This window comes from Hoplias malabaricus, chromosome 4 (genome assembly GCF_029633855.1).
Source record: "Hoplias malabaricus isolate fHopMal1 chromosome 4, fHopMal1.hap1, whole genome shotgun sequence".
In the NCBI taxonomy this organism is placed as follows: domain Eukaryota; kingdom Metazoa; phylum Chordata; class Actinopteri; order Characiformes; family Erythrinidae; genus Hoplias; species Hoplias malabaricus.
In genome coordinates this window covers 24,948,432-24,968,805 of record NC_089803.1, presented here as the reverse complement: position 1 = coordinate 24,968,805, position 20,374 = coordinate 24,948,432, and the positions used below count along the sequence as shown (strand labels likewise).

General features: G+C 38.9%; 1 protein-coding gene across 2 annotated transcripts; it reads left to right on the top strand.

Annotated features, from left to right (window-relative positions):
• Nucleotides 1–89: 89 nt before the first annotated feature.
• On the top strand, nt 90–19,749 carry LOC136693937 (zinc finger protein 850-like). 2 transcript variants are annotated; one of them, XM_066667198.1, is made up of 2 exons: nt 90–218; nt 14,340–19,749. In XM_066667198.1, exon 2 carries the CDS (start codon nt 14,446–14,448, stop codon nt 16,597–16,599), a length of 2,154 nt encoding a protein of 717 aa, XP_066523295.1. In that variant the 5' UTR covers nt 90–218; nt 14,340–14,445; the 3' UTR covers nt 16,600–19,749. The 2 variants fall into 2 exon arrangements, with proteins under 2 accessions (XP_066523295.1, XP_066523296.1); XM_066667199.1 differs by lacking the exon at nt 90–218 and adding an exon at nt 13,740–13,803.
• The last annotated feature ends 625 nt before the right edge of the window (nt 19,750–20,374 follow it).

The following is a 20,374-nucleotide window of genomic DNA, read 5'->3' as shown; positions in this document are numbered from 1 at the left end:
GGCGGGTGTTGTGTAGCGGAGAGCGTGTCTGAGGGAGAGGCAGGAGTAGAGCTGTGTGTCTGAGGGAGAAGCAGGAAAAGAGTTGTGTGTCTGAGAGAGAAGCAGGACTAGAGTTGTGTGTCTGAGAGAGAAGCAGGAAAGGAGTTGTGTGTCTGAGGGAGCAGCAGGAGTAGGGTTGTAGACTGTCTGAGAGAAATCAAGACGCGTTTTTACTCAAGGTAAACATGTGTTTAAGATATTTGCACCACGTGTATACCGTGTTTTATTGAAGATAAACGTGTTTAAGATATTTACACACCGTTTATACCGTTTTTAGTGATCACTCGGCCGTAGAGTGGGCCGATAGTTTTGGCCCGAGTCTGGGAAACTCTCGGCCGAGTGTTGTGGCTGAGGCGCGGCTCAAATGACTCGGCCCTAGTCCGGCAAGGCATAACTAAATCGCGATAACCGGACCACGGCCGAGTTTGAGCCAGAAGCACGCCATTAGTTCCAGACTCGGCCAAGATCTGGCTCATTATCGGTTGTAATAGTTTATTTCTGTACATCGCCCCCCCAACACACACACACTTATTGGTGTGGGTGGTTTACAGGGATATTTTCAAAAACCATTATGGGACATGGTTTAAAAGAACACACATTTCTTTTCATACAAATGAGGAGCTAAATGTCTCAAAAATAATACAAGTTTTAAATAAGATACATTTAACTTAAAAGTTACATTTTGAACTTACCATCCTGTGATATGATACATCTGAAAATTTGGAGGTTTATGGAGACATGTCTTTAACATTGATTATAAGGTCTGAAATGGTTTACATGGTCAGTGCATTTTACACTACACATACAGGGGAATGATTCCTTTTAGCAGGTCAGCCCTGAACAACAAGGACAACACATCCTTGAGTGTCACAATATAAAAGTGAACCTATAAGTACATTTAAAAATAGTTTATTGGAATGTTTTTCCCCCTGGATGCTGGGTATTAGCTGCCTTTGCTTGACTCTTTAATCATAAACATACAGCATTGTTTAATCAAAAATAGCTTGAACTTTAATTTCTAATAGGAAAGTCTGTTCTTGCAGTGGCCATTTTACAACGCAGCAGTCATTTCCAGTCAAACTACGCTCCTGTGTCAATAACTGGGAATAGTTTAACCTGAATATTAAATGTTTAAAATGTTACTGATAATATCTGACAAGAACCTCATGAACAGTTTGTAGCATTCTGCTCACTGATGCACACTACAGAGCAATTACCAAGACTCCTTTCCCTATCACTATGTAACCTCAGGTTACAAAAGTACAAACCAGGAAAAGAAAAAAACATTACAACTCCATTTTAATATTTATATAGCTGTTTATATATATATATATATATATATATATATATATATATATATATATATATATTATTTATTTATTTTTTTTTTTTTTTTTCAATAAATACACAATAAACAATACACAAAATGCAAAAATCACCCCCCCCCCCCCACAAAACAGCTTAAAATTGATTATGGGCATTTATAACAAAACAAAGATACAGGAAATAAGCCAACTATACACATTGGCCAATAGCTCATATTTTAATTGTATATTTTGATATATTATTTCAGAAAATTATGTTAAAATGTTAAAACCTTTCAACAAATCTCAACACTAAATTAAAACTAGCAAAAATGTGAGAATTCAAGCATGAATGGGCTTATTTTGGCAACAACATCAAATCTGATTAACACTTGTTTTAAGTTTAGGAAATTCTGATTTCTCAGATTGTGTGGTTTGTGTAGTGTGTGATGAGTCTGTAAGAAGTGTGTGGGGTGTGATGCTACCTGCTGTTAGTGGAGTGTCAGATCCTTTGTATATTGAACAATAATATTTTGTCCATATAGTCATGTAAAATGTAGGTAATATTGTTCTATAACAGTGGAAATAAGTAAACAAAGAGGTGGTAAAACAAAGAGCCATTTAGGAGCCGAAAGAGCCAAAATTCCCATCACTACACAACAGGACTATGATATAATACAGTACAATACAACCCCCATACAAAATTTATGAAGTTTCATAACATTTGGCGAAAGAATTTGAGTTACGAATGCATGTGTACTTTTTGGACCACAAGCTCCACCCTCATTTTTGGCTGGATCCTGGAATGTATTTACATTGTGGCTTCCAGTTTTATTTTGAGGAATATTAAAGTTGAGGTTCTGCTGATACCACATGTCCATTGCAGGTGAAAGACAAGTCTGTGAGCTTTTATTTAGCAAATGTGGTTCTTGTGGCTTCTTTGCAGCAAGTGTATAAAAAAAAACAAATTTTTGATAAAATACACACCCTACATGCTGAATCAACCCCCCCACACACACACACACACACTGGCCACATCTATTGGGCTGCTTCTTATACTAAGACCTTACCTCAAACATCAATCTTCATTATGTCTCTTAAGAGCTACACCCTTGTTTCTCACAAAGTCTCTAATGTTCTGGATTGTTCTGTTCGCCAATACTGGATAGTCCTCCTCCTCTTTTCATGGTTGTTATATGGAATACTGGGTGTAACTTTGAGAAAAAGACATATAAAACATTCAAAAACAATTCACTGATAACAACACATGGCATGAGATAGCTAAGGTACAAACAGCAATCCTGACAGATAATTTATTGTCAAAATAACAAACATTCCAATGAATGGATGGATTGAAAATCCTATTTTAAAAAACAAGGAAGCAGGACATGAATTATTCACCAACTTTCACTTTTGCATTTTATTAAAAAACTGTCACAACCTCAAATACGCATGACATCTTTTGCCGTTTTTTCACTGCATGGAACCTACACAGCTTGGAGCTGTTGCACAGGTGGCATCTTATCACTGTAACCTGCTAGAATTCACTGAGCTCTTGAGTGAGAACCATTCTTTCACAAACGTTAGTAAAAGCAGTTGGCATGTCTAGGTGCTTAGTTTTATACACCTGTGGCCATGGAAGTGATTGGAACACCTGAATACAATGATTTGGATGGGTGAGTGACAGCATTACTGCAGACACTGCGCCTAACTTACACTATATTGCCAAAAGTAGTCACTGTACTAGATGATCGTGGTGTACAGAGCTGAGCCATAAAGCCAGTCTCAGTTTACTGGTTGATTTACATCCACATTCTCTTCTATGGTCATGAGTTTTGGGTAATGATCGAAAGAACAATATTGTAGATAAAAGCAGCCAAAATGAGTTTTCTAGGGTTTCTAGGCATTAGGGCTGTCCCGAATGCCATTTTTAAGGCTTTAGAGCTTCAAAAATCCGCTTCAAAACCCCGCTTTAAAATCCCCCTCTCCAAGCTGCACTGTGGCTCACAGTCTTCACTCGCTACCTGTAAATATGTGAAACTCCAAATTAGAAACCTTCAATCTGGTCAAGGGATTTCCCCTGGATGTCAGTCAAATGTCCCTTTTCCGTAGCCATTAGGAGTTTAGAGATCTTTGCCACCTGAATGGTTGACTGCGGCAGACGAAAGACCTCCCTGTGTACCCTTATGTCATGCCCAAGAAAGTCTGCAAGTTGGTCCAACTCATTGTCCTTCAGGTTCATGACCTGGCTGATTGTAGCAACATGCTTTCGAAGGTTTGTAGACCTCAGATTCTCAGGATTTTCAGCTCTACATATGTCTGCATAATACCTAAGGCAGTCCTGGCCCCTGTAATGGCTCTGACATCTAGGAATTCCAAAGAGGTAAGTATTTGTGTCCTCCAAAAGACACTCCTGTCTTTTACTTACTAAAAAAGAAAGCGCAGTTGTCATTTCTGGAGTGAGCAACACAGCAACCTTTCGACCTCTTTTGCCTCTAATCTCAACTCTAGCAAAATATTCACAAAGTTTTTTTTTCCATTTCAGAAAGGCCAAAGCTTACATCATCCATCTTTGGTAATGTAAGCTTTGGGTAATAATCGAAAGAACAATATTGTAGATAAAAGCAGCCAAAATGAGTTTTCTAGGGTTTCTAGGCATTAGGGCTGTCCCGAATACCATTTTTAAGGCTTTAAAGCTTCAGCCAGGATATTAGGTGAATATTCAAATACTCGAAGAGTGGGGTGGTGTATATTGTTGTCATTAACAAAATTCGCTTTAAAAGTCCCCTCTCCAGGCTGCACTGTGGCTCACAGCACGCCTTCACTCGCTACCTATCGTCTATCTTTGATGTCTTCCGTTCCTGGAAGTATTTAAGAGTAATTTTTGACACTTCACCAGCCTGTCTCCTGTTAAAGATTATGGCCTGACAGATTGTCAGTCTAGCTAGGGTAGCATAATCGGTAGCCGATCCCGTCTCTTTTAGGAACCTCAGTGCAGATTCTGCCTCCTGGCGAAGAAAGGAGTTTTTGGATGTCTTTATTAAGTGGCAGGGGAGAAGACTTGTTGTATTTTGCCTCAGAGATTTGACAAGGCAGAATTTGAGACAAACTCATACCATTTTGTTTCATACAGCTTTTGGAACATGTCCACAGACCTGACACCTTCCTGATCATCTGCCATGAGTGCACGGCACTGTACAAGGTCACTGACCTTCCTCAGAGAATGACCAATTTTTAAAGCAAGGCTTGGAGGCCTGAAGCTATTGCTTTCAGCATCAAATCCTGCTGCCTCTTTCACTGCTTTAGTGAGTGTGAGAAAGTTCTTAGGCTTTATAGCCTCTTCCAGGTTATATGCTGGTAGATTTACGAAGCGTAACAAGTAATCTTCCTAGCTCCCTTACTTTTTGGCGTATGTACTCGTATTTTGAGGGATCATGTCCGTGTTTATTAAATAATGATTGAGCAAGCTGCAATATGTAAAGGTCATACCTTATGGCAAGAGACACATCATCTTGATGCATTTTCCCCAACATCTTCCACACACCCTCAGAAATGGGCTGAAGGTGAGAGGATTGAGAGACAGCCACACCCACAACTTTTCTTTGGTCATTCACTTCGTCATCTGAGCTCTGTTTCTGGCCTACAGATTTTAAAGGGCATCTTCGTACATGTCTCCACAGTTCTTTCTTTGCAAACATTCCTTTACAATACAGACAGTAGTCAAATTTCTTTTTTGTTACCCATTTTTAGATTCCTTTTTACTTTTATACAACCTAATCCAGTCTTGTTTACTTCTGAATTGTGCCTGAAATTTCCCTCATTCCTTAGTTTTTCCAGTATTAGCTTCCTGGTTTTTGATCCATGAGGGAGACTAAGATCCTGAGCAATTTCCTGACTGTCTGTCTTATGTGAGATTTTTGTTTGAGGCTTTCCACAAACAAAGCAATAATTTTTTCCTTTTGTAATTCCTGTGCTGCTTCCAAAATTTTCTTCTGCTTCTGAAATCTTGGTACTATTCTGATCATTAGTGGAATTGTTAATTTCACAGAAGCCATTTGTGAAATCTAATCTTGAAGTCTCTGAAAGAAATCATCCAAGATTTTCAGATTTTCTTTGATTTCCAACAGATTCAATTTCAGAGTCTGAACTTTCAGAGGATGATGTTGAATCAGGAATGTATTCCTCCCCTGATGAATTGTGTAGTTCTTGACTGAACTTCTCTCCAGATGAGCCGCTGACCTATAAATCGCACATTATTAAAAAAAAAATTATTATATATGAAAGAGGTAGAGTGTTGTGAAAAAAATAATTTGCCACTTCCCAATTCCTTCTATTTTTGCATGATTATTGTACTTAAATTCAGATCAAACAGACAAAAATTTAGGTCAAATTTATAGAAGAATGTAGAAAATTCTAAAGGGTTCACAAACTTTCAGGCACAGTGCAGTTTTTAAAGTATATAATTAACTAAAGAAAAACTGCTGCTCTGGTCTAGCTCACCCATAATTGCCCCACCTATAGAAAATAAACCAATTAAACAAACTATATTGACAACTGGGTCCAACTTAACTAGATCTGTTGAATCTAAACATCATTTAAAACTTATCTGACAATGTAGATCACGCTAGCATTTAATGCCACATTCTACAGAGATTTAAATCCTGATGTAAAACAAAGTTATAGAAATCAGAAGAGAATTCATCAGAAGTTTGCAGTTGTCACTGCCACAGGAGGCAAACCCAGTTTTCAGGTTTCAGGGACAATTACTTAGTCACATGGGTGAAACAGGTTTGTAATGCTCTGAAATATCTTGAAAGCACCTTGTGAAAAGTGTTTTTAGATTTTAGATTAGATTTTATACATTCAAAATAATTGCACAGGGGGCCTTATAGCACCTATAAGACAACATTTATAGCATTTAGTTTACAAGGACATGATATTGTCCTGCTATACCACTCTGTCTTCTTAATACACTGAAAAGTCAGGAAAAATGTCCTTATAAACCACCCATACCAACACAAAAACACACATAGCACCCTCCCTTTCCTCAGAAAAGGGTACAATCAGGTTCATGGTGAAATTACTGCTTTTTAAAATACCTTGCACTCTCAGAAAAAAGGTACATTATTGGTCACTAAAGGTACAAGTGTTTAAAAGTCCAGTTGTGTCTCTTAAAGGTACATTGCGTTCTCTTCTCCGGAGGGAGACATGTTTGTAGTATTTCATTATAGAAATATAACAAAAAACATAATAAAAGTCCTAGAGATGAAACAGGGTGTTTGAAATCAACACATTTTAAAATCTATAATTATAATATAATCATATTCCCTAATTAAATGTACAAATATGTACAATTGAGGGTACCACCACAATGACAACATATCTGACAATGTAATATTAGCAAGTGTGCTTTTCATACAACCTTGAAACAATGGAAGCATACAGCAATTGCAATGTATACAAACAGTACATAAAATCAATTAATAGAAAATACATTTGTAACTGGAAATTTGAAATTGGCAGTGTCATGATTTCCTAAATCCAATTAACATTCAAATACTGTTTTTCAAAAAAACAATTGGTTTTACACTCTAAGAACTGCCATTTAAATTCAGACTTTTCTTTAAAAATATACTATGCTAAGGCCAACAATTCGCTTAAAATTCACCAGTAGGTTTGGAAAAGTAAAAAAACAAAACAAAACAAAAAAAGCCAGAAAGGTACTTTTAAAACAGTTTGAGTTTCCTCAAATGTGTGGAAGTACACATTTGACACTTATTCATGGCACACATCTGTTCGATCAACAGTTTGCAAGCCTCTGCTGTGTTGTCACACTTTGTCAATACCTCACTGCCCTGAACAATGATGGAAATATCAGCCGTATCCTCATCTCTGTCAGCCTGGACAACAGGGACCTTCAGGACGTGCATTGTAGTGAAAGAATGCTCAAGTGTAGTCACCTCAGATGTACTCCTTGTTGATTTCCAGCTCTATAATTAAACATATAGAGATTATGTACGTTATGTTCTCTTCAATATATTTTCTTTAAAAATATTTAATGAAAAGCTAAACTCATGCAGATTTATTAACTACAGAACGTCAAATGTAAAAGATTATCAGGTTATAGTACAAACGATTATGCTACAACTGATGCTAAAGATCTCATCTAAATAACTTAAATTAACCTCCTGTCTGCTTTTCTCCCTGCCAACCTGTATTTCTCACTGCCTTCACTAGTTTTCTTACTGCAGTTCATCTTTACATAATTACATAAAGAAAATGAAATAATGTTCATAGTTAATTTTGAAAAATTTAACTAAGTTCACAGCTCCAAAAATAAACCACTTCACATGCTTTTGTTTATTTTTTTCTCTCTCAGTAAATAGGCTTCTTTCGTTTTCAATATAACCTCCTTCAACCCATTAATCAGTAGCCCAAAATCACTGCTACTCCTTAACAAAGAAGTGTTAAGTTTAGTGTATGTGGAATTATATATTTAAAACATTACATTACACCAAAAAATAGCACTGAGATTGAGAATGTATTTTAACCTACTTAGCTAGTACCTTAATGTGTTTAAGCAGTTTTATTTCTTATTTTATATTCTACACTGTTCTGTGTGACACAAAAACCCACAAAAATGCTCACATCGTCTTGTAAAATACGCCATCAAACCACATAATTACTCAAATTAAAATAACTCATGTATGAGCGATTGTCATGTCATTTAAATGTTTTCTATGTCAGAGGAAAAAAAGAGCTAGCTAGAAAAACGGTTCAATATTACGTATGTAACGTATAGCAGTTTATAGAGTAACATACATAACATTAACGATGTTAACTACATTTGGGCGATACCAAAATACATATGTATCTGAAAATATAAGGTTAAATTGAATTACTTAAGGGATGAAGCTGTTCCCCAAGGCCGGTGAGAGCTGCTCGTGCGCCGCGGTCACAGAAAAGAGCGTGAACCTTCATCGTCTTCTTCTTCTGTGTTTTTACAGCGGTTCACTTCTGCCACCTTTCGTTTTCTCATTCAGAGTTCATTCATTTTAAAGCTGTCGTCTTCAAAAACTTAAATAACTATTTCCTCCCTTCAGCACGGCACTGTCTCCTTATTAACCCTATTTATCATAGTCATTTGTCGTTCGTGTCCCAGTCATTACATCAATATTCTAAAATATTACAATACAGAGCTTACCTATAACTGTATGGCATTTAACAAGTTAAAATAATGATTCTATTTATTTAACATTTATTACATCGTTTTCCAGACAATTACCAGTATTTTCTTTTATTTTTAGATGTGGGCCACAAACGATTAATACGCAGTATTTAATAAAATGCTCTGATCAGTGTAGTGCGCTAACTGCAATGGAAATCGCCTCGCCAGCCAACGTGCAGCCGCAGTTGGGCCAGATGCAGTGTGCCGCATTCACGCCGAGTCTCAGCTAGCCGAGAGTGCCAACGTGCAGCCGGACTTGGGCTATATACAGGGTGCCGCATTCATGCCGAGAGGGCAGCCAGCCGACAGTGCCGACGTGCAGCCGGAACTGGGCTAGATGCAGCGTGCCGCATTCACGCCAAGCCTCAGCTAGCCAACAGTGCCAACGTGCAGCCGGACTTGGGCCAGATACAGGATGCCGCATTCATGCCGAGACGGCAGACAGCCGACAGTGCCAACATGCAGCCAGAATTGGGCCAGACACGGCGTGAATGCGGCACCAGCCGACAGTGCTGAGCCTGAGCCAGAATCGGCCCAGATCTACCGTGCTAGCTGGGGTTTAAGATATATACACACCGTTTATACAGTGTTTTACTGAAAATAAACGTGCTTAAGATATTTACACACCGTTTATACCGTTTTTAGTGAAGATAAATGTGTTTAAGATATTTACACACCGTTAATTCCATGTTTTATTGAAGATAAACATCAGAGACATTTACACATCGTTTATACCTTGTTTTACTGAAGATAAACATCAGAGAGATTTTTACACACAGTTTATTGATGATTCTTCAATTGGGGCCTTCTTTTATCACATTTTCGAAATAAAACTAAAAATTTAGTTTTACATATGTCACAATGTGTTCATGCTTTCGTTCAAATCATAATTATGCACACTTGTTGTAATGTATGAATGTTTAGTTATATATAAAAATTATTTGTTTGATCGTTGAGTTAATTTTTCCTTAGGTTTTTCATGTAAAAGCAAAATTGTAGTAAAACATTTTAAAACTACTTTTGCTATAAATTAAGTATCATGGTGGTAATGACAGTGGTGTTCTGGTAATGACATAATGTTTTGGTGATGACATCAGTTTAAAAAAAAATGCAGGTTATACAGTCCAAAAGAGGGGAAAAATACTTCCGCTTTGTTTTCAAGATGTAAATGTAATAATGACAACGTTAAACAGCAGAAACATAACCAAACGTTGCACAATAAACAGTGCTCAGAAAAATATGATTTCAAACATGACACTGAAACAGGATAATGTGAGAGGTGCAGTTGAGATATGGAGAGAGGTGGTATGTGCAGAGAGCAATTTTAATTGGGAGAGAGTGCATGGAGACCTAAGAGGAGTGTTTGTCATGTTGCTGTATTTCCTGTCTTATCATATCATTGGCTCTTTTATTTCATTGATTAACTTTCAATTGTTTGTGTTTGTGTCTTTGTTCTGAAGTGTATTGCATTGTCCATACATGCACAGTGTGTACAGCACATAGGAATGTCTGAAACTCCATATGGACTTTGTCTGTGTCCCTTAGAAGGGAAAGTTTGTTTCTTGATAGAACAGGAGGCCCTTCACACACACACACTCTCTCTCTCTCTCTCTCAGCCGCAGAGCAGGAGATAATGTAAATAAGAGCCATTCCGTAAATCCCCCTTTTGGCACTAATGCTGATGAGCTGACTGATCTGTTTAATTCTACCTGCATTGGGATCATCGATCAAATTGCTCCTCTTAAAAATAGAAGATTTAAAGTAAAGTCTCAACCATGGTTCAACAGTGTTACTCATGCACTCAGACAGCAATGTAGGAAAGCAGAACGGAAATTGAAGAAAGATAGACTCCAAATCTCCTATCAAATTCTTAATGAATGTCTGAATAATTATCAGCATGCGGTAAAAGCAGCCAGAGCTAAATACTTTGCCGATATCATTGCCAAGCATTTGCACCGTCCGGCACCTGGCTCCTCTGTTCTACCTATGCGTTCTGCATTCCTAAGTCAGTTTGAGCCCATGTCACTTTTGGATCTCACCGATTTAATTCTGCATATGAGACCAACCACTTGCTCCCTGGATGCCTTCCCCACGCCGCTTCTTAGAGATGTGCTGTCTTCAGTTGGTCCAAGTATATTGTCCATAATAAACAGCAGTCTCATTAATGGTGTTGTGCCTTCTTGTTTTAAACATGCAGTTGTTCAGCCTCTTTTAAAAAAGTCTGTCCTAGATCCATCAGTCCTCAATAACTTTAGACCAATCTCTAAGCTACGTTTCTTGTCAAAAGTCTTGGAGAAGGTTGTCTTTCATCAACTTTCTTCTTTTTTAGACGAACATAATATCTTAGACACATTTCAGTCAGGTTTTAGAGCACATCACAGTACCGAGTCTGCCCTTCTTAAAGTATTAAATGACATACTCCTAGCAGTTGATTCAGGAAAGTGTGTTGTTTTAATTCTCCTGGACCTAAGTGCAGCCTTTGACACAGTTGACCACACCATCCTGTTAGATCGCTTGTTGTGTGATGTTGGCATCCAGGATCTTGCGTTGAAGTGGTTTGCCTCCTACTTAGAAAATCGAACTTTCACTGCTAATATAGGACAGTCTTCATCTTCCTCTCCTGCATCTCTTACTTGTGGTGTACCTCAGGGCTCTATCTTGGGACCCATCCTCTTTTCTCTGTACATGCTCCCTCTGGGGTTAATCTTTCAAAAATATAATGTTTCATATCATTGTTATGCCGATGACACACAGCTTTATCTTCCACTGAAATCAGGAGAGAATTGCTCACTAAAACTCATGTTGGATTGTTTGAGGGATGTGCTGGATGTCTAAAAACTTTCTCAAACTGAACCAAGACAAAACAGATGTGATCATTTTCGGAAATTCCCACTTGAGTCCCACCATGGCCAATGAACTGGGGCGTCTGTCATCTAATGTACACAGCCAAGTAAAAAACCTTGGTTTCATCATTGATACCGATCTTACATTTGAAAAGCAAATAAGCACTGTTGTGAGAGGTAGTTTCTTTCAACTCCGTCATATAGTTAAACTTAAGAGAATACTGTCTTTTAAAGACCTGGAAACAGTTATTCATGCTTTTATCTCCTCCCGTATCGATTATTGTAATTCTCTGTACCTGGGTATATCTCAATCCAGCCTGTCATGATTGCAACTGGTCCAAAATGCAGCTGCAAGGCTTTTGACCGGTACTTAGAAAAGGGAGAGAATTACCCCTGTGTTGAAATCGTTGCACTGGCTACCAGTGAAATACAAAGTTGAATTTAAAATCTTACTGTTTGTCTTAAAGCTCTCCATGGCCTGGCTCCGAAATATGTTTCGGATGATCTTTGCTTTCGATCTACCACACGTGCCCTACGTTCCTCTGACAAATTGCTTTTAGACACCCTTCGCTCTCGGTTGAAGTTCAAAGGAGATTGGGCATTTGCTGTAGCCGCTCCAAGACATTGGAACAGTCTCCCACTCCCTGCAATCCCCTACAATAGTAACTTTTAAGTCCAATTTGAAAACCTATTTATTTTCTCTGGCCTTGGGGTCTTTTTAAATTACTTTAGCCATTTGTTCTGCCTCGGTTTATGTTGTCTTGCCATCAGTATTTTTCTCCACAACGTTTTATTGTTAGATTCTTTTACTTGTTTTATTTCTTTTATATGTATGTTTTTTTTTTTATTTTTTATTTTATCTGGTTTGATTTGTTAGTTGATTTTTATTGTGCAGCACTTTGGCTGACATTCACTGTCTTTTTAAATGTGCTATATAAATAAACTTGACTACCGTTGCCTTATTTAAATAAAAAATAATCTATATAATAAGTAAAATTTATTCATACCTACATTTGAAATGCATGTCACAGGCTTAATACCGGAGCTAATGACCATGACCTTATCAGCTACAAACGAGAGAAATATGGAGCTTAATAAATGACAATAATCTGAATTCTTGTATCTGAATTTTAAATATTTTAATTATATTTGACTGAATTTTGAATATCTGAATTTTGTCTGAATTTTTAATATTTGAATTATTTGTCTGAATATATTTCATCAGAATTATTTTCATCAGAATTTTTGATAAACCTTAAAATTTGAGGTGGTGTAATATTCAGATTTGTAAAATTCACATTAAAAATATTCAGATTACAAAAATTCTGAGTGAAAAATTTCAGATAAAAAAAATGCTGACACAAATTTATGTTGAAAAAATTCAGTTTGCGAAAATACGAATCTCGGCCAGAGGTCAACCAGTCGGCCTCTCAGGAAAATGTAAACTTCCACAGAGAGATCGATCGCAGCATTAGCCAATCACAGCACCCTCTTCTCAAATCAGCCACCAATCACAGGGCAGTCTCACATCGTCCCAAATTCTTTCCTGAAACCCAAGTAGTACTTTGAAGTGAGCACTTTAATGAAACAATAGGAGTGCAGTGTTTAAGTGATGAAGGGGACTGAGAGTAGAAATGGGATACTTCCCCTTGTTGCTTTGTGTCCATAACTACGGCTCTAACACCGTTCACGCTGCACTTAGCTGAGCTCTGCTCAACATTAGTGTTTTACTGAACATTCAGACAGAAATATGTTGAAATAATAATAATACATTTATAAAGCACTTTTCAATGACCCAGAGAGCTAACAATATTAAGAAACCAACAAAAAACATCAAAGGACAAACAGACACAGGGCCGAACAAAAAAAAATACAATACAACTCTCACACAAAAGTAAAACAAATCAAGGGTACATACAGGCTAGAAAGCATAGAGCCACAGAGTAAAATTGGGTCCCAAAATGGACAGTCATTGTAGCAGTTTTAGTGGCTGGTAGCAGAGTGGACCAACAACAGAGTCAGCAGGTCGCCAGTCACAGTTGGCGAACATTGAGGACGTGCTTCCCCCAGCCATCAGCAGGAGCAACCCCAGAAAACCAGCATGGGAACACGCTTCTCAGCTGAATCAACAGCTGCTGGTGCTGATGTTAGCAAATATTCCCTTGGCCCACGTCAGTGACTGCAGCAACAGCCACAGCAGGACACCAAGCACAGGCAGTGGCAGCAGGCTCATTGGTCCACTGTCCTAGTGCAAAAGGCAGCAAAGACAGCCAGGCACTTGTCGAATTGCAGCGATGGGAACGACTCCCACAGTCGGCAGGCCCAGCAGTTAGCATCAGAGATAACAAACAGCTAACCTCCATGCAGCGACAGAGAAAACCAGGCTCAGGTTAGCTCTCAGAGGAGAAAAACCCACTGCACTCAGGTACCCTTACAAACTGCCATAAATGTAACAAAACAAATAAACCAACAAAAACAAAACACGAGTGAGATACGGGCAGAAGCAGCAGATGGACGCCAGTGTGCTCTGACCCGGCACTGACATCAGACAAACAGACATTGTGATTTGTTCCTGTTGAAAGCAGGATATAGTGCAGGACTAGCCTTAATCCCTGTCTGTGAAAAACTTGATAGTTGTTGAGATTTTATCATAATCTCTTGTTCATGTGTGGAGGTGTTTCTGTGACGCACGTCTTTTATTTTCTGATGCAAAGTCAGCTCCTCTGTCCATAACCCACACACTTTCAGAAATATGAAAACAGACAGGCGTGTTTTTCTATTCCTGCCCTATGAGATGATAACACTGACTTATTTTATGCTGTTTGTTACATTATTTAAGGAGGAAATGACTACAAATTTGAGAGAATAATGGTCACCAGGAGAGAGTGAATTTAACTAATTTATCTTTTCTTTTTTGTGCTCCAGGACAGAAGAACATCTCTTTGGATATTTTCTCTGGCTCCTGTTGTCCACGCCAGTTTCACAGATTTTCCAGACAGTCAAAAATTTTTTCCAAGACGGATACAGCACAATGTTGAGATCAGGAGGGATTACATGTGAGGATGTGGAAGACAGAAGCTCTAGTTCTCAGGAAACATCTTTGGATACTCCCCACACTCACACAACTGACAGGAAATCTCAGACAAGGAAACGCAGAGGGGAAACTTATGATTGTTCAGAGTGTGGAAAGAGTTTTACTAAAAACATATGTCTACAAATCCACCAGCGCATTCACACAGGAGAGAAACCGTATCACTGTTCAGAGTGTGGGAAGAGTTATACTCAACTGAGTGGTCTCCAAATACACCAGCGCATTCACACAGGAGAGAAACCATATCATTGTTCAGAGTGTGGGAAGAGTTTTAGTCACCAGTTTAATCTCCAAAATCACCAGCGCATTCACACAGGAGAGAAACCGTATCACTGTTCAGAGTGTGGGAAGAGTTTTACTCAACAAAGTAGTCTCCAAGTACACCAGCGCATTCACACAGGAGAGAAACCGTATCACTGTTCAGTGTGTGGGAAGAGTTTTAGTCAACAAAGTAGTCTCCAAAAACACCAGCGCATTCACACAGGAGAGAAACCGTATCACTGTTCAGAGTGTGGGAAGAGTTATACTCAACTGAGTAGTCTCCAAAAACACCAGCACATTCACACAGGAGAGAAACCATATCATTGTTCAGAGTGTGGGAAGAGTTTTAGTCACCAGTTTAATCTCCAAAAACACCAGCGCATTCACACAGGAGAGAAAACGTATCACTGTTCAGAGTGTGGGAAGAGTTTTACTCAACAAAGTAGTCTCCAAATACACCACCGCATTCACACAGGAGAGAAACCGTATCACTGTTCAGAGTGTGGGAAGAGTTATACTCAACTGAGTGGTCTCCAAAAACACCAGCGCATTCACACAGGAGAGAAACCGTATCATTGTTCAGAGTGTGGGAAGAGTTTTAGTCACCAGTTTAATCTTCAAATACACCAGCGCATTCACACAGGAGAGAAACCGTATCACTGTTCAGAGTGTGGGAAGAGTTTTAGTCACCAGTTTAATCTTCAAATACACCAGCGCATTCACACAGGAGAGAAACCGTATCACTGTTCAGAGTGTGGGAAGAGTTTTACTCAACAGAGTAATCTCCAAAAACACCAGCGCATTCACACAGGAAAGAAACCGTATCATTGTTCAGAGTGTGGGAAGAGTTTTAGTCACCAGTTTAATCTTCAAATACACCAGCGCATTCACACAGGAGAGAAACCGTATCACTGTTCAGAGTGTGGGAAGAGTTTTACTCAACAGAGTAATCTCCAAAAACACCAGCGCATTCACACAGGAGAGAAACTGTATCACTGTTCAGAGTGTGGGAAGAGTTTTAGTCAACAAAGTAGTCTCCAAATACACCAGCGCATTCACACAGGAGAGAAACCGTATCACTGTTCAGAGTGTGGGAAGAGTTTTACTCAACTGAGTGGTCTCCAAAAACACCAGCGCATTCACACTGGAGAGAAACCGTATCATTGTTCAGAGTGTGGGAAGAGTTTTACTCAACAGTTTAATCTCCAAATACACCAGCGCATTCACACAGGAGAGAAACCGTATCATTGTTCAGAGTGTGGGAAGAGCTTTACTCACCAGTGTAGTCTTCAAATACACCAGTGCATTCACACAGGAGAGAAACCTTATCACTGTTCAGAGTGTGGGAAGAGTTTTACTCAACTGAGTGGTCTCCAAAAACACCAGCGCATTCACAAAGGAGAGAAACCGTATCATTGTTCAGAGTGTGGGAAGAGTTTTACTCAACAGTTTAATCTTCAAATACACCAGCGCATTCACACAGGAGAGAAACCGTATCACTGTTCAGAGTGTGGGAAGAGTTTTAGTCACCAGTTTTATCTTAAAATACACCAGCGCATTCACACAGGAGAGAAACCGTATCATTGTTCAGAGTGTGGGAAGAGTTTTACTCAACTGAGTGGTCTCCAAAAACACCAGCGCATTCACAAAGGAGAGAAACCGTATCATTGTTCAGAGTGTGGGAAGAGTTTTACTCAACAGAGTAATCTCCAAAAACACCAGTGCATTCACAAAGGAGAGAAATCGTATCACTGTTCGGAGTGTGGGAAGAGTTTTCTTCGTCAGCATTCTGTCTGGAAACATCACTGCGTTCATCCAGAACAGAAGCAATAGCACTGAGTGTTCTGTTAATTGGTTAAGAATGATGTAGTGGAGGATGGATCCAGATCAAGAAATGAAAAATTAAGACTCAGACCCTCCATTTTCTTTTATATAAAAGGAGAAAATGGAACGCTGCATCCACAGAGTGTGTGCTGAAAGACTACGCACCCCCACGCACACACACACACCTATATCTGATAGCCAGAAGGCTAAGCAGAACACCTTTCAGTGACCCCCAGGATGACACGAGTGGTCCTTTTCTGACGTTATGATAACCAGATGACCAATAAAGCAAAAGATCACTCACCAGAGCCTTGGGAACGGGATTATAAAACTCACCCAAGGGGAAGACCCCAGGACCCCCGATCACCCTCCACGTCGGACGGTCGAACGCTTATCTTATCGCAACATCGGCAGATGGCCCCAGGACTGGCTAATGGTGACCTCTCTAGTCGAATTCAAACCAGACAAACAGCATGGACCAACAGAGCCCCCAAGTGGACATTTGCGAAATCATATGCCACCCTAATCATTTTTCCCTATCCCAAAAGAGAATTATCTTGGACGTTTGGACGTATGTTTCTGCTGAAGTTAAGCATGTATTGTGCAATGTTTTATTAATGTTATCCTATGTTATTCTCAGGTGACTGTCTACTAACTAATCGTGTGATATGAAGTAATGTTTTAATCACGAATAAAGATTCCTATCTCAATTTAGAAGAATGAATTAACACCTAGAATAGGTAGTAATATACTTGAGATATATATATATATATATATATATATATAGGTCGATTAGCTGTCAGTAACTTTCAAATTTTATTTTGTGTTTGTAGTTTTGTAGCACAATCAGTTAATTTTACGACTGATCAAAGCAGGTGAAACATATTTTGGCCAGAATAAGATGCCACCTCCGAGATTAGTTGATAGCTAATGTGTTAGCATTATACTCTGACTTCTGAGGGCATCGCTTCTGAGGATCGGAGGAAACAGCGTGCTTCCTTGTGATGTTCTTCCTCACTCTGGAGACAATCCAGCCAGGACAGCAGTACTCTGTGAAGGGAATCCCCCCACTGACGTCACACCGTCTAAGGACGCTGAAAGTGGCTGACTCATCCTGGAGGGAATCTCCTCCCTAACAAGCCTACCTTCAGCTGTGACAAGCCAAGAACTGGAATAACGGAGATTAAATCTGCTGGATCCATCGGCTTGGTTAGAACAGAGACAAGAGTAAGCAAGTAAATTCCTCATTTTCAGAAGCTGATGCTGAATTAAGTCTCTTGATAAATTTATACATTAATTAAAACCTCATTTAGCAACCCCTATTATTCACAAGTCATATAGCCTAGCCAATTATTAAATTCAAACTGGTTTCACCTGCGTTGATTCCATGAGATTTTGATGATTTTGCTATGTTTATCAACTTATTATCATTCCTCTTAGTAAAATATTTCCATTATTTGAAATAATATGGTGTGTGGAGTCTATTCCTGAAAATTTACCCCTAGCTTTGACAGTATTTCAATCTCTGATAAATTATTAATATTGTTATCTAAATTCAATAATGATAATAATTATAAGTGATAATCACCATTAAACATAACGAACTCTAATACTGTTACTACGCTACAATGGTATAAAACATGGTTTTGTCTGAATGATATTACTTTGTGTTAATATCTCATCTTTTATATTGGAAAAGCATGATTCAAAAATCTTGGAAACTCAGTCAACAGGAATCTTCCTTAAGTCTGTGTCTTGTGAAGTGTCATAAATTGTATGTGATGTCACTACTAAGGAAGATTCTAGTCTAAAAGAACCTTCAATCAGAGGCGAGAGATGCTCCAATCCTCAATCCCTGAGGACCAAGGCAGGATTCCTAAAACCTAGTTTAAAAACCAGTGCTGTGATAATTTAGACTCTTAGGCTTGGCTCTCGCTTTCCAGCTCTTCAAGATTTCAGCCCAGGCAAAACAAACCAAGAACAGAGAAAGAAAATGTAGAGAGAGAAGGAAAGAGGAGGGGTGGAATGAAGGGGGAATTTAGATTCACCAAAGGGTGATTCTGCTTCCAGTCAGGAAGCTCAACTAAGAGAGTCCAGAAATTCCAACAGACGTTTTATCTTTATTTCTAGTAGTAATATTAGAAAGCTATAGTTTAAATCCAGCAAAGCTCAATGCCATGCCCAAAGCATGAAAGAGGCCTCAGGCCTCAGACCCTCAAAGTGGTGATAAGAGCCTCAAGATCTGTGACGAAGAAGGCCACGTGCTCCCGCAGAATGATCATCTACTGAGGTGGTGTCTCTGAGCAAAGACCCATTTTTACATTTACATTTATGCATTTGGCAGACGCTTTTATCCAAAGCAACTTACAAAAGAGAATCTAACATTCAAACTACAGCACAAATTATACAAAATACCTTACATTGAGTGCAATATAAGTAATAGGTACATTAAAGAAAGACTTTCAGACCCAGGAGAGACCTGCATGGACATATCTCTCAAAAGGAGGAAGTTCAGTGAGGAAGGAGAATCGCACATGACCCTCAGAATGCCACCTGCTCCGACGGAGTGGTCACTGTGTTCAAGGCTGTGTCTTTAATAAAAAGCCAAATGGAAGAAGAGGTGCAATGCTTCAAGGTCAGTGTCTTCAAGAAGAAAGCCCAGTTCATCTGTGAAGTCCTAAAAGCCATCTCCACTTTTCTCCAGGGATAACTAGGGTCACTGGTTAAATTCATTTATAGCTCAGGAGATTGGTGATGAACACTTTGCTGGGATAAACTATAGGCTTTTTAGAATTTAGGGTAGTTATCATAGAGAAATTTCCTCATATTAATCTCCCTGCTCCCTCATGTATCGCTGTAATCTATTTCACTATATGAATGTATAATCAATATTCATTCATTCATTATCTGTAACAGCTTATCCAGTTCAGGGTTGTGGTGGTTCCAGAGCCTACCTGGAATCATTGGGCGCAAGGCGGGAATACACCCTGGAGGGGGCGCCAGTCCTTCACAGGGCAACACAGACACACACACATTCACTCACACACTCACACCTACGGACACTTTTGAGTCGCCAATCCACCTACCAACGTGTGTTTTTGGACTGTAGGAGGAAACCGGAGCATAATCAATATTCATTATTTGATTTTACATTTAATAAACCAGTTGTGTGATAAAACCAGTCCTTGGTCATTTCTTTGTGTGTGCACCTTTATTGTACTGAATTATTACTTTTGGGTCAGATTCAATTTCGGAGCCAGGAACCTACAGCGGGTCAATGAGCATAATTCATTAATAATAATTCATTCTAGCTAACTCTGCTATATTATGTGTAATGTTGCTCAGCATTATAGCCTACTTGTCCAGGCTGAGACTGGACAGGTAAAGACATTACATGTTACTTAATGTTACTTTGCAAAAAAAATTGCAACATATTTAGTAGGCTATAAGATAAATGTCATCTGTATTCACTTTCATTTTGTGCATTTCATGTGGTCTGATGTGCAGTTAGACTACTCAGTCAACGCGTGTAACTTTGACCTGCTGTGTAGAGACCCCACAAACTGCTTCAAGACATTTGTCACAAATAGCCTGAGTTTTGTTTTACTTGCAGTGTCTATTCCCATGGCACTGCTTCCTTTCCTTCACAGTCTGCTGCTCTGATACACTGGGACAACGAAGCACTGCTTGAAATTCACTTGAAGTGATTCACTCTCTTTTGTAACTATTTCAGCAGTGCAAAGTTTTTACAGGATGCTTTCTCCTACAAAAAAATACTGTAGGA

Excerpts from the sequence above, each read along its gene's own strand:
- LOC136693937 (XM_066667198.1), top strand. The coding sequence starts at position 14,446 with ATGTTGAGATCAGGAGGGATTACATGTGAGGATGTGGAAGACAGAAGC.